The 14,271-nt window shown below is 40.9% G+C and overlaps 1 protein-coding gene across 3 annotated transcripts in view; it reads right to left on the bottom strand.

Moving 5' to 3' along the window:
* Nucleotides 1–92: 92 nt before the first annotated feature.
* Nucleotides 93–14,271, bottom strand: part of Nid2 (nidogen 2) — a 59,140-nt gene continuing 44,961 nt past the window's right edge. For 2 of the 3 annotated variants that reach the window (XM_021724846.3, XM_005322850.5), the window contains exons 14-21: nt 10,880–11,101; nt 10,159–10,328; nt 7,454–7,583; nt 6,807–6,978; nt 4,150–4,307; nt 2,007–2,130; nt 998–1,110; nt 93–805 (exon numbers count right to left, since the gene is read on the bottom strand). In XM_021724846.3, coding sequence (XP_021580521.2) covers nt 795–805; nt 998–1,110; nt 2,007–2,130; nt 4,150–4,307; nt 6,807–6,978; nt 7,454–7,583; nt 10,159–10,328; nt 10,880–11,101 — 1,100 coding nt within the window. In that variant the 3' untranslated portion in view covers nt 93–794. Of the gene's footprint in view, nt 806–989; nt 1,111–2,006; nt 2,131–4,149; nt 4,308–6,806; nt 6,979–7,453; nt 7,584–10,158; nt 10,329–10,879; nt 11,102–14,271 lie in introns of those variants that run through there. The other variant, XM_013357516.4, reaches the window with a different exon arrangement.

Raw genomic sequence — 14,271 nt, 5'->3', positions numbered from 1 at the left:
TAAACTATGTACTTGTATAATTAATGTGTACTCCTTTGTGGTTGAGATGCATGCCAGTCCCCACCTTGTCACAGACAGTATAGATCCTTAAATTGTAGGAAAACAAATTTTATTAGAGTAATCTAGAAAATGTGAGAACTGCTACATCTTTGGTATTTATAAATGTAGTACTTTTGGTGGTCACATCTGTAGAGGCACTTATGGGATCAGAAAATACAATCATTCTAGCACCTTTTAATATAAATAGAAATGCACTAATGCAGAGGTAAAAAAAAAAAAAAAGTCTTAGAACTTTTGTTGGGAAACTATAAATAAGTTGGTCTTTCCCACAGTTCTGCATAGGCTTCTATAACTATATCTACGTTGATTTTTTAGGATTGTATTTTGATTGTATTTTTATACTGATCGCATGTGCTTTAATTTCCTGGCCAGAAAGAATCCATAGCAAAAATCAGATTTAGAGGATTTAACTCTAATTGGTTCCTAGTTTTATGAATTTGCCTTTTAAATATGACACAAATGTTTACAAAAAGTTGCTTTAAAAAGCAACAATTAAAATTCTATTACTTTTTTTGAACTGGCAATAACAACCTTTGATTTTAAAAATACAGTAGTAAAGATTGAGGTATAAGCTTTTCACAAAATATAGTCTTTTACATTAAAAATGTTCATCTTGTATGTCCAGAAACTTCTAATGGCCAATTCCTTTTTCACTTTCTTTGCCTTTTTCAGTAAATGCTCTTCAGGGTCAAGATTCTGATTGTAAACTTTAAGTCCTCCTTTATGTTTCATGTTCATTTTCTTCCTGTGAGGGAAGAGGGCAGAGTGATGAATTTTTAACCAAGTTGCAAGACTAAGTCTTTTTCATTTTGTTTATCGTTATGCTAGGTAGACTTAAGGTAGTAAAGATGGCAGTGTTGGCAATGTCATTGGCAGCAGGAGTAATCAGTAATCCCTTCTGATAATTCAAAGGGGCATCCTAAATGTGTTCATTTACCTGTTGGGCAGTAGGGGTAGACTGCAGTGATCCCATAGAGGTGAGATCGCTGCTCTGGGAGATACTCATCAATAAACTGGCCACTGTCTTTATTTACTGATATAACACCATCCCTGGCAAAAGAAAGGAAGAGTGAATTAATGGAGATTTAGTCACTAGATAAAAAGATACAAGTAGTTAAATAAAATAGAGAAATCTCTGCAAGCCTAGAATATGTTATTTAAATCAAGTTAACCAAGTGAGTTTTTTTCTCATGGAAGAGTTGTCTAATACCAGTGGTTTTCGAGGTGATACCCAAACCAGCACCATTTGGTAACTTACAGGTAATAAAAATCCCTGGCACCTCTCCCCTGACTGCCCCCAAAACCTACTGACTCAAACTCTGGGATGGGACCTAGCAATATGTTTAAAATAAGCCCTTGGGGTGATATTGAAGCCACACTGAAGTTTGCAAACCACTCGTCTAAATCGGTTGTTTTCAGTCCTAGCTGCATTTAAAATCATATGAGGATCTATTAAAATACTGATGTGTGGATCTCATGCCAGACCAATTAAATCAAAATTGTAGGTGATGGGGTAAAAGAACGTAGATGTTTTGTTTTTTAAATGTTTCCCAGATCCTCATTTGAGAATAGTCTAAATAGTATTTTTCCCAAGTCCTAGGTAGACTGTTTATAATATTTAAAAAAAAAAAAAACTAAAAACCCAATACTTGATAACTACCTTATGGTACCACATAGGCTAGTCCTATTCTGAGGAACAGATTTAAATAATCATGCCTACTTCTTAATAGGATACTACCAAAAAATCTTTGCCACTTTTAGCTACCTGTGGTCAATAACATTAAATTTCTGGGTTAAGTAAAAGCATTATTTCAAAAGCACTAACTATTAATGAGGAAATAATGAAAAACCTCAATAGAGGGCTTAAGTACCAAAGTAACTCACTGACTGGTCAAGTGTGATCTCAAGAACCATTTGCCTTTTCAGGCAGAATGTGCTGAGCTTACCTCCTCCAATCTGTATGGTAGAAGTGATCTGCATAGCTAACAATGCTGAAGGGGTAGTTGAGGTTGTTTTGGACAATACGCCGTCCAGTTCCATCAGGTAGTGTACATTCCAGTTTTTTGGTTCCTTTTAAAACAAAGGGGGAAATGAGAGCCTTTCATACCATGCAGAAACAAAGGCTATTTTGCCAAATATGATAGTGGCAGATTCCTTCTCAAGGAAAACAGAATAGGAAATGGACATTTTATTCCCATTTCTAGTCATACAAATTAGCAGCTGCATTATATTCTATCATTAGTCTCCCATTTGTTCATTTGTACCAGGGATTGTACCAGCATTTAACTCCTGAGCCACATCCCCAGGCTGTTTTTTATTTTTTTTATTTTAAGAAAGGGTCTTGCTAAGTTGCTGAGGCTGGCTTTAAACTTGTGATCCTCTCACCTCAGCCTCCTAAACCACTAGGATTACAGGCATGCACCATATTGCACCTGGTTCTAGTTTCTAATAGAAATTGAAACCTAGTGTTGTTGTTGTTGTTGTTGTTTTAATTTTGTTTTGTTTTGTGTTTTGAAAGAGATCTGTTGAAATCTAAATTTCTTCCAAAGTGAGTCAGTAGAGATGAGCATTTTTTTTTAACTTATAGTTTTAAGCCTTGGCCTATGAACTGTTGTATATTTAACATCTGGTTAAATGTTCAACCTTCATAAAGTAAGTGTAAAGGGTATAATAGCCAAGGCAATCTTAACAAAAAAAATCCTTAAATGTTTTTAAAGAATGTTATTTTCTAGGTACAAGAAAAAGGTAACATAGCTATTTTTCATTGTAAACAAAACAGTCTTGAAAATTTCCCAACAGCTAAATTATTGCAAGAATTTCCAAATTTCACATTTCTCAAGAAATTTAAATCCCAAATACTTTTACAATACAATCAGCTTTCCTTGCTGATAATGCTTCCACAAACATGGTGAACGTTCCTAGGACCTGACATATGTTCTGTAAGAAGTGGGGCAAACACCAACCCCCAAAAAGTGACACAATAGCATGGATAGTGAAAGGAGACTCTCATTATACAAAATACATGTATGAAGATATGAATTTGGTGTCAACATACCTTATATATAATCAGAGATATGATAAAGTATTGTATAATGGTATATTAAGAATTGTAATGTAAAATAAAAAAAACAAAGTACAAGAAAAAAAAGTGACACAATAGAAGAAGGGCAAGGATTCTCCGTATGCACAGGGAAAGCAGCATTATGACAGGAAACAAAGTGGGTATGGTGGGCAGACTAGGCAAATTTTCGGGAAAAGAGCTAAAACTACAAAGAAGATTGTGCTGAGACTTAAGTGTGTTGAGCCTAACTGCAGATCTAAGAGAATGGTGACTATTAACAGATGTAAGCATTTTGAACTGGGAGAAGATAAGAAGAGAAAGGGCCAAGTGATCCAGTTCTAAGCTTCATTGTTTGTTTTGTTATGAAGATAATAAAATGTTGAGATTATCATCATATGAAAAAAAAATAATGTTTTTAGACAATTAGATTGTAAATGACCTGTCTGCATTATAGTCATTTTTATTAGATTATAAATTCAAGAATAATATTTTCCATATTCTTTACAGAACTAGGTACATAGCATATTTCATTCTAAAGAAAAGCACACAACAGAAATAGATAAATCTGGGTATATCCCAGGTATTTCAGTATTACTGAAAGGAAGCTATTCTGCCACCTCACTTTTCAATATTTTCAGCATAAGATACTATTAAAGCAACAAGTGTTAAGTTGTAATACTGGCCCCCTAAAAAGGCAGAATAACCTTAATTGGTTTATCCAAGTTTGTCAATTCAACAGTGGCTAATATTTTAGCTTGAGAAGTATGCCAGGTGCCCATGTTGAGGTTAAACAGCAGAGACTTACTGTCTAATTCAGCATCCCCCAATCCAACCCACCCCCCCAAGCTCATAATAAGAACTATTACAAAATGTTCTTTAAAAGTTTATAGACCAAACAGATTGTTATACTGTTATAAATTTAACTCAAAAGATCTACATGACAAAATTTGGGTTTTTTAATGAAATCTATCACAGTATACATCCCCACTATAACATAGGGTTATATATCTGCATTCCATCAGTATTACCTGCATCTGCCCAGCAGAGCAGTTTGGAGAAAGGGTCAAAAGTTAAACCATTGGGTAATCCAATGTCTTTATTGACCAGAATTCTTCTGTTTTCTCCATCTAAAGAAGATGTTTCAATTTTAGGTGCTTCTCTATTCCAGTCTGTCCAGTACAAGTTGCTGTAGATAAATTTTAAAAAAGAATGTAAAAGCATAGCTTCTGGATCTGGGATGTAGCTCAGTGGTAGAACGCTTACCTAGCATGCAGGAGGCCCTGGATTCAATCCCTAACACCACAAAAAAAGAATGATAGCTACAGCTTGTGGTAGGGAGCATCCAAGATGGCTGCCAATAATTCCCCATCCTCTAGTATTCTCATCTTTAAGTAATCCCCTTAAGTTTGGGCTAGATTTGGCTGAAGTGGTGGGATATCACTTCCAGTATTAGATTTCAAAAAACTGTCTTCTGTCATAGGTTCCTTCTCTTGCTTCTTCTGAAGGAAGGTATATGCCATGCTGAAAGCAACCCTATAAAGAGACCAGTCTGCCAAGGAATTTGTGTCTCTGTCCATAGCCAGCAAGGGCAGAGTTTGCCAAGAGCCCTCATGAATGCTTGGAAGTGCATCTTTCCAGCAGAGCCTTTAGATCACGGCAGCTTGGCCAAGGCCTTAATTAGGGCTTTGTGAGAGAGACTGCCAAAGGCACTCAGTTAAGCTGTACCCACATTTCTGACTGATTTCTGACTGATATAGTAAATGTTTATCTTCAATGGCCAAATTTGGTGGGGGGACAATTTGTTACACAGCAATAGATAACTAGTCATATCCTACTTCTGCCTGTAACACAAGGTTTTCTGAAATTTGCAAATGTGTGGAAGAAGTAATTTATCTTAAGTCTATCAAAATTCTTGCTTCTTAAACACTCTGATTCAGTTGCCCAGAAACCCTTAATTTATTGAAATGTTGAACTGGATCTTGGGCCTAGAATCCAAAGAAATGCAGTTGTTAGAAACTATGGAACTTGTCAAATCCCCTGGGCCAAGGAATTAAGAGGGAGATCTTCCAAGGAAAATACTCTGGTACTTGCCAAAGAGGAACCTCTGTTAATCTACACCTGGCCCCCAGAGATAGAAACACTAAGCCAAGCACTTTACCTTTTAAATGCCCTGTTAAATATGCAAAATTCTCATATAACAGATATGTCTAGAAATTTATCTCAATTGGAAATAGGTTACATGTTAAAGAAAAAATATTTTTAGAGAAGTAATGATGAAAGCATCATCTATAAAATACTGTTTTATAAAAGCTATAGTTAGTTGAACTATTCGAAGAGCAAAGAGGAAGAGATCATGGGTTTCCTCTGTTGAAAGCTTCATCGCTTATGCCTAACAGATGAAGGCTGAGAGCAAAACCCAAAATGCAGTTTCCACTTCTAGCTAAGATAAAGACAGCCAGAGAGAGGGTAGGGCATGCATATCATTGCTTTATCATTTGTAACCTATCTCCTCCAAAATGATTTAAGGTACTGAAAACAGTGAATTTTGCAAAGCTCACACCAGACATATAACATTTGACATAAATTATTCATGGATTTCTTAAAGAAGAAAATTAAAAGGGTAAAATATCCAGGAAGGTTTAACAACTAAGATTTAGTTACATATGTGAAGGTGTTTGTTTTTACTAAAATTTTTTAAAAGTCCTTTAGCATTATTATTTTCCATCTTGATAAAAATGAAGTTCTACTTTTATTTTTAAACTCACAGCAGTGATTTGGATGTTAGCTTTAAAATATGCCTTTTCCTCTAGGTCATGGACACATGATCTGCTCAGCAGCTCTTCCCCAGTTTCATGTCAAGAAGCAAAAGTTAGAAAGGCAAGCTTATCAAAATGGAGTTCCTGGGCTGGGGCTATAGCTCAGTTGATAGAGTCCTTGTCTTGCATGCACAAGTCCCTGGGTTCAATCCTCAGCATCACTAAAATAAAAACAGGTTTCCTAAAAGATTTTTAATTCTTTGGAATCCCAAATTCAGAACTACCTTTGAGGCTTTGCACTTAAGTGTTTTTGAGATTTCCAAACTGAAAACTTCTTTACTGATATGAAGGACTACTGTGGAATTTTGTTTGGTAGAAGCTCCGCTTAGGTATAGCAAGAGCTTCTCAAGTATAAAAGTCCTTCCTGGTTCCATTAAGTCCTATATGTCCCAGTTAGTGTCCTTAGTAATTGTCAGAGTGGGAACATTTTTCTATTGACTTTCAAATGCCCATTGTCTGAGCTTTGGTTACAGAGGAAAACCCTGCTGTGGCTTTAGCACTGTGGTTTCTAAATGTGCTGAATGAACTTGCTTTTTCCAGTGTAAATGTCCTGAGGCCCTGCCTGATCATCTGATCTAGCAGTCCCTAGTCCCTCTTACAACACTTTGAATTCTCCACATATCACATCACAGCCAAATATTATTTGCTCATGGTCTTATTTCCTAATAGAACGCAAGTTCCATGAAAGAACAGACCCTTGTCTTTGCCTAAAACAGTGCCTGGCACCTAGTAGTAGGTCCTCAATAAATATTGAGGTTAATGCATTTGAGCTTTTACTCTTATTCTGATCCTCCCCACACCATTTAAAATCCAGGGGCTTCAAGTTCAGGTTCCACAGGTAACAGGAGAATTAGGGAAGCCAGGCTGACCCTCTGATTGGATCCACAGCAATGGCACGGGGGTTCACCAGATCTGTATGGAAGAGGACCTTGCGCTCGGAGCCATCCAGGTTGGCCCTCTCTATCTTATCAAGGCCACTGTCTGTCCAGTACATTGTTCTTCGGAAGTGGTCGATGGCAAGTCCTTCAGGGCTTATCAAACCTGGAAATAAAACAAAGGCAGGGCTGGAGAATTTTAGAGCATCAAGAGTGTACTAGAACAGAGAGATCTGTCATATTTGAACAGTTTACCAAAAAAAAAAGCCTGAGAAGAAGAATCTTTTAAGTCACCAGAGGCAGATTAATCAAGGAACCAACCCTTTTGTTTCTTTTTAGACCATCTATGTATATTAATAGAACTACCACCCTGATGTCACCAAACATCTACTGTGCTGGGGGACAAGTAGCATAAACTCACTATACCCTGCATTTGTATCCTGAGCCCTTTCTTTTGAGAAGAGCTCATGGTAGCAGTAGTGATTTCTTTCATTCCTTACGTTTGAATAGGTTTATGTTTATAGAGAAGCTGGTCTGATATAACTCAAGATGAAAACCGAGGGAGCCTTTGGCATAAAACTGGCAAGTATCTTAGTTCAATCAAAGGAAATGCAAAGTGTCTGCAGGGTGAAGCTGCTGACCTGAGTTAATGATAGTCTCGGGCTCTGCTCCTGGTTCCAGGCTGGCCCGGCTGATTGTCCGTCCAGCAACATCTGTCCAGTACACCATCCTTTCCCGGCAGTCGTAGTCAATTCCCACAACTATGGAACCCTTCGTGAACCAATCATAAAGTTAGAAGCATTAGGATTCTTTGGATACCCCCATCCCCACTAAGTTCATGTTCACGCTGGCTACAAGCTGCTCTGGATTGTGGTCTTTCAGGCAGTAGAGCAGAGTGGTTTTTCATGTAGGCAGTGGAGATCTCCCTGGGGTCACACAGCCAGGCTCAGCCCCTTAATAACTGTGAGACTCTGGTACTTAAGTCTCTATGCCTTCATTTATTCATTCATAAGACGGCTAGTAGCAATACCTACTTCAAATGACTGCTATAAAAATATCATAAATGCTTGGGTTGGGGTTGTGGCTCAGTGATAGAGCAATTGCCTATCATGTGTGAGACACTGGGTTTGATCCTCAGCACTGCATAAAAATAAATTAAATAAAAGGTATTATGTCCATTTACAACTAAAAAAAATTTTTAAAATACCATAAATTCTTATAAAGTATCCTAATCATAAACTGGTATACAATAAGCCCCTCAAGAAATGGTGTTACCACTGCTGGTAAAAATAAAATAATTTGCTTGTGAAACAGTCTAAAGCAAAGGCCTTAACACTTCCTGGAGCAAAATAATCCCTTTAGATGTTACCACTTTTGAAAGAGCCTTTCTAAAATTTGCCAGTATATGCCAACAAAATCTATCGTCCCCACACCTGTACATAGGCTGAGTGAGGTCTTTCCCCTACTTGAGATGCAATCAGCTGTACTCTGCTCCTAATCTTTAATACAAAGCAAGTCTTCAGTTGTACTATATAAAAAGTCTAACTTAATGAGTTTAGGAATTGGGGAATTTCAATCTTCCAATCTTTGGCTAGTGAGGCCTCCCCTCATTCCTTTCTACTAAATAATAACAACATCTTTTATTTTAAAATGTCAGGGTTGTGATATTCCTATCCTCAACTATACATAGGACTTGCTTCAGTTTCCAACTCCACCTCCTGCTAAGAACCCCAGCAGAAGTGCAAAGTAACATCAGAGGCCATCTAACTATCCCGGAGATCACACCGGGTCCTTTCTTGCCCAAGAAAGCCTCCTGGGGGTTGGCTTGACTTATGCCTCTAAGACAGCAGCCACTGCCAGAGACTGTACAAAGCAGGATTTGGCTCCTGTGAAAAAGTAGGCAGCTTGCTGGGTGTGGTGGTGCACGCCTGTAATCCCAGTGGCTCAGGAGGCTGGGACAGGAGGATCACGAGTTCAAAGCCAGCCTGAGGTGCTAAGCAACTCAGTGAGACTCTGTCTTTAAAAAAATACAAAATAGGGCTGGGGATGGGGATGTAGCTCAGTGCTTGAGTGCCCCTGAGTCCAATCCCCAGTACCAAACAACAACAACAACAACAACAAAGTGGGCAGTTTATATAGGGGGAGTCTAAGATTGTTACTTTCACTGGAAAATTAAAATTAAAAAGCCATCTGTCCCAGGCAATATGCACATTCATACGGACTTCATTAGCCTAGGGAATCATGGAATTCATAAAATAAGTTTCTTGGGGAAAATGTCCCAGTTGAAGCAAATTTCCCTAAGGTGTGCTTGCGACACATGTCCATATCTTTTCCTGTTCCATCACCATCCTGTCCTGCCAGGGGCATGTTCAGAAATACACAAGCATCTGACAGTGATTAGAATAAATGATGTTAGCTTGACACAATGGCAAGTTCTTAGCTTCTGCCTCTTCTGCAGAAGCTTACAAAACAGTATGCTAGAGTTCATGGGGAAAACATTCTCAATCCTTAAAAAGGTAGAGAGAACATCTTTTTCTGATAACTGACTGCTTTGAAACTTCTTCCACCAATTAGTAGTTCACTAATAGAAGTAAATATAAACATGAACCCTAAACTATTCTTTCTCATGGTGGGCAGGAATCCCCATTGTGCAGTTTAGAAATAGAATATTTCCATTGTACATGTCAATGCCTTTTTTGCAGAGCCTCCTTTTTTATTCCCCATTTTAGATTAAAAAAAAAAAATCCCTCCTTCCAAATCGGGCTGTCTTGGTAATAGGGAAGCTGTTGGTTCAGGAAGAGGCAAGCCCCAGAAAGGGAAAGCTCCACACACTCCTTTGCTGGCAGTGCACACTCCCCACATCTTCATTATGATGGAGTCTGAGACGGTTAGGAAAGAGGTGAGTCAAGGGACAACCAAAATGGGCAGGGAGGGCGGTGACAGTGATGCAGTGCTTAGCTCATTTCCACTTGGTGCTCTTAACTGACCACAGAAGCCACCCTTGAGCTACCACCTCCTGTCCTTTGGCTTCCAGGATCTGTATGACCTGGAGACTCCAGTTGAGAATCTGTCACTTTTCCCTAGGATCACCACCCAGCCTCCACATCCTGACAGGTCTGAAACTCCCTTTCCAGATATCTGAAACCCCGTGAGCCCACAGGAGAGCGTAGCTGTGGTCAGTCAGATGTGACTCCCAGCAACAGAGCCCCACTTCTGTGTGGTGGCACTGGACCCATGAAAATTGCAAAAGCCCTCAGGGATTTCCTGACCCAATGTCCTTGGCTTAATCCACAGAGGGCCTCCAGAAAGCCCTGCAGCCCCACCCTGCCCGAGAACTCCACTTTACATGCAGTGACAGAAGGGTCTTTGCAGCGTCCTTCTGAAGCCTGGTGCCGTTGAGGGGCAAATGGCCGATCTGCTGGCCCTGGGCATAGAGCAGGAAAGTGCCCACTGATGGCGGGGTCACATCAGGCCGTGGCGTGGGCCGGACGGTGGGTGGAGCGACCGTGGGTATACCTGGCCATGGGAAGGGGGGGGGGGAGAGAGGAAACAGGTGGGTGGGGAGGAAGAAAAGTTACTTTCTCACATCCCAGAGCATCCAAGAATATCAAAATTTCTTCACCCTAGACAGATGTGCTCCAGATGTTCTTCAAAAGAAATTCTAATTTCTAGGGTTTTTTCAAGGATCAATTATGTAAATCATTGCCAATTACTAAGAAAGGAGGCACCAAAATGCTTCCCTCAGAACAAAGCAGAGGGGTTTTTGTTTTTGAAAGGAAGAAACCTCTTTGGGTCCCCAGGGGATGTTGCCCTTTCACCCTGGACTGGGGAGCAGGAGAAATAACATGTTGGATGGAGTTCCAGCTGTTCCAAATGCTGTCCTAACCGCTGGTGACAAGACCAACATTAAATCCACATTGGGCTATTAGGGGGACCAGATTATAAATCCACACAGTATATTGATGAAGTGACTTCTTTGGTCAGACCCCATCACCCACAGAGGACAGCAGCCCTGCAGAAGGACCTCAGTGCTGCTGAGGGGAGTTTGGACTGTCCTCAGTGCTTACATGCAGGGATGATGCCTGGTTGTGAGCGTGTCCCCTGCACCTCTCTGCCATCTTTGTCCACACACCAGCAGAAGTCGCTCTTCCCGTGGCACTGCAGGGCGGTGAAGTGGCCTAGGTCATCGCACTGGGGCACATACTGGTCATCCCTGGGCGTGCCGCCATAATGCTCCAGAAGGTTTTCCCTCCAGCGCTCACAGACGGTTCGAGGCCTCTGGGTGGGCTCTGAGCAGATGAGGAAACAAAGAGTCTTTGATTGCCATCCTAGAACAGTGTGGCATGTAGCACAAGGTCCCCCCACATGACCTCTTGGCTTTCCTCCTACTGTCCGGTAATGAGGTCACAAACCCCTAGATATTGAGCCAGGGAAGCAAATGTGTTCTAAGAAGTTCTCTATGAGAATCACAAGAGATCCTTTTGATGCTCCTGTCTCCCCAGGTCAGGAGAATCTGCCATCCAACTCCTGCCACATGAGGAAAGAATGAGAGGAGGTAAGATCCACAGAGCAGAGTTTGCTTTGCCTTGGGAGGAGGATGATCTTGCTCAGGCCAGAAGAAGCCATGTGAACAACTGCTGGCACCAAAGGAGACCTGTGTTGACAGAGCACTTGTGCAGACTTTGGGGACTCAGTGGCCTATGTGATGCTTAAAAAACAATTGTTTTCCCCTTGCTTCAAGCTCCAGGACCTATTGCTGAGAGGGCCATCCTGAACCTGGCCTGTGTCTCAGAGATCATTGCTAAAAGCCTGGCTCTGCTACATGGCCTTAAAATGTAAAAGTACACTGAGGAAAAGTAAGACTTACTGTAATTAGTGTGCACAGCATGGTAGAGGTGGTAGAAAGGAACTTAAAACTCTTAGCTGGTTTCTAGAAGTACTTCTGCCACTCTACTCCTGGGACTGTCAAAGCTGAACTTTTTTCTGCAGGCTCTAACTTTCTGCCACATTGCTACTCTTTTCTTCAGCATTCTCCCCTCCTATCCCTTCCTTCCCAGCCCACACAATGACTGAAGCCTTGCTGACTTCATCTACAAAGCTGTCCCCTCCTGGATTGCTGTCACAGGGCTATGGACGACTTCCCAAACATGGGTGCTTTTGTCTGAAAAGACTGCTATAGGTCGTTGAATTAACATGTTCATTTATGATAAAATTTATCTAGAAGACTTAAATAAGAGGAGATGCTTCTCCTTCCTTTTTAATTCCTGTAACTCAAAGCCTGCAGGCTGCAGAATCACACAACCAAGCACCTACTTGCTGCCACCACTTGGATGCATAATAGAAATCTCAGAAACTAACAGAACCTGGTCCTCAGCTTTCCCCATCAAGCTTGCTCTTCTCTGGTCTCTTCACTAAAGTAGAGTAAATAGCCCTCTACTTTCCCCATTTCTCAGGCAAACTCATTCTTGACTCCTTTCTTCTGCTTTTCATATCTGATATGTCAAATACAAGTTCAAAGACATCCTGAACATCTCACTTCTCACCACTTCCACCCCATCACTGTGCTCAAGGCACCATCGTCTCCCACTGGGATTACTTGTACATCTGCTCTGGTTTTCCTGCTCCCAAACTCCTGGGCCTTCCCTCCCTCTAAACCAGAGTAAACTCAACCATCAGACAAAATGGTTCATTTAAAACAAGGCATTTCCTGCAACTCCTTTGCTCAAAACCCTCTAATGACTTCGAAGAACAAAATTGGAAACATGAAATACAGCTGCAGCAGGGACAATTTCTCTGGGAAGCAGGAAGATGGTGAATCAAATCTTCCGTGTTCAAACTCAACTAGGTCCACTGCAAGGCTCACCCGGTTTGGGGGAAGAGGAGACCCTTCGGTTTACCACTACAACTCCTGACCCACAGGAAGCAAAGCTTTGCGACCTCATGGAGAAGCAGGACTTGACTTTCCCACTCCAGTACAGCTCCAGGAACCAGGAAACAGAAGGCTACCTCCCCACACACCTGTCATCCACTTCAGGGTGGGACACCGTGGGGAAGCTCCCTCCCAACACCACCCTGCTCCATATTCTGAATTGGAGGATGCATTCTTTGTTCAAGAGACCACCCAAGGCACATCTCTCGGTTTGGAAATGCAGACACAGGGCAGAGTCAGTTTCTGGGGAGTGGATCTCAAACCACTCATAATGTGGGCATCCCTCATTCCTTACTCTTTGAAGCTACTTCTCAATCCAATCATAGATTTCTTTTTTTCCTCTTCTGCTTGGCAGGGGCTTAAATATTCTAAAATCTTGGGCACAGAACATCCTCATTCCCCTACAGCTGACCCCATTATGCAGATGAGATTAGTTAGAAATGGCAGCCAAGGCCAAACCAGTGCCAAGGGAGAAGTCTGGACCATGAGAAAGTCTGCACAAAGGAATGTGTCCCTCTTTTAGTCATTAACTTCTCAGTCTGAATCATCTGAATCATTGTCCTTAACACATGCTTGTCTTAATAAACTTAATAGAGCTCTGAACCAGTCCCCTAAGGCACCTCCCAGCTGGAGTGGAACCTAGACTTTCTAAAGAGAAGCCATAAGTGAAACAGGATTTCTTGGCACTCTTTTTTTTTTTTTTTTTGAGGGGGGGTGGGAAGGAAGGCAGTACCAGAGATTAAACTCAAGGACACTCAACCACTTAGCCACATCCCTAGCCATATTTTGTATTTTATTTAGAGACAAGGTCTCACTGAATTGCTTATGCCTTGCTTTTGCTGAGGCTGGCTTTGAACTTGTGATCCTCCTGCCTCAGCCTCCCAAGCTGCTGAGATTACAGGCATGTGCCACCGTACCTGGCTCTGCACTCTTTTGAATATGCAGAATTTTTTCCTAAAAAATAAGGACAGAGATAAATTGGTGATTTTGCTATGGATCAAACCACTACCAATTTTCACCCATATGACTCTCAGTGGGTGAAGTCCTGGCCATAACAATTAAGATTGTTAAAAAGTCTCAGAACTATTGGTGATTCTCCAACATTCTCTATTTACTCATTAAAATCCAAGATGAATATTTTTGGAATCTTTCTCAATAACAAAAATGGATCTTGAATAGCAAGCTTGTGGCTTTAGGAATCATTTTGGCTATAATTCATCAAGGCAAAGACATCCTGTGATCTTTATATCAGTTCTTCCAAAAAAGAAAGCAAAAAAAAAAAAAAAAAAAGCTTCACACAACTCAGCTAGTAACAGCAAGATGCCTTAGCTGCCTGCTATTGCCATCAACTGTGGACACTCGCTAACTATGCCCTAACCTGACGGCCAGAACAACAGGCATGTTCACCATCAGCGTCCCTCATCTTCTGAACAAAAATAGATTCCTGTGCCTCTTACAAAGGTGGCCTAGAAAGAGGAATTCCCTGTCAACATGCTGGATAGACTAGAGAGGGCTGGGGTCACCCAGTTA

Source organism: Ictidomys tridecemlineatus, chromosome 5 (genome assembly GCF_052094955.1).
Source record: "Ictidomys tridecemlineatus isolate mIctTri1 chromosome 5, mIctTri1.hap1, whole genome shotgun sequence".
NCBI classification, from domain to species: Eukaryota; Metazoa; Chordata; class Mammalia; order Rodentia; family Sciuridae; genus Ictidomys; species Ictidomys tridecemlineatus.
This window is presented reverse-complemented; position numbering and strand designations above follow the sequence as displayed.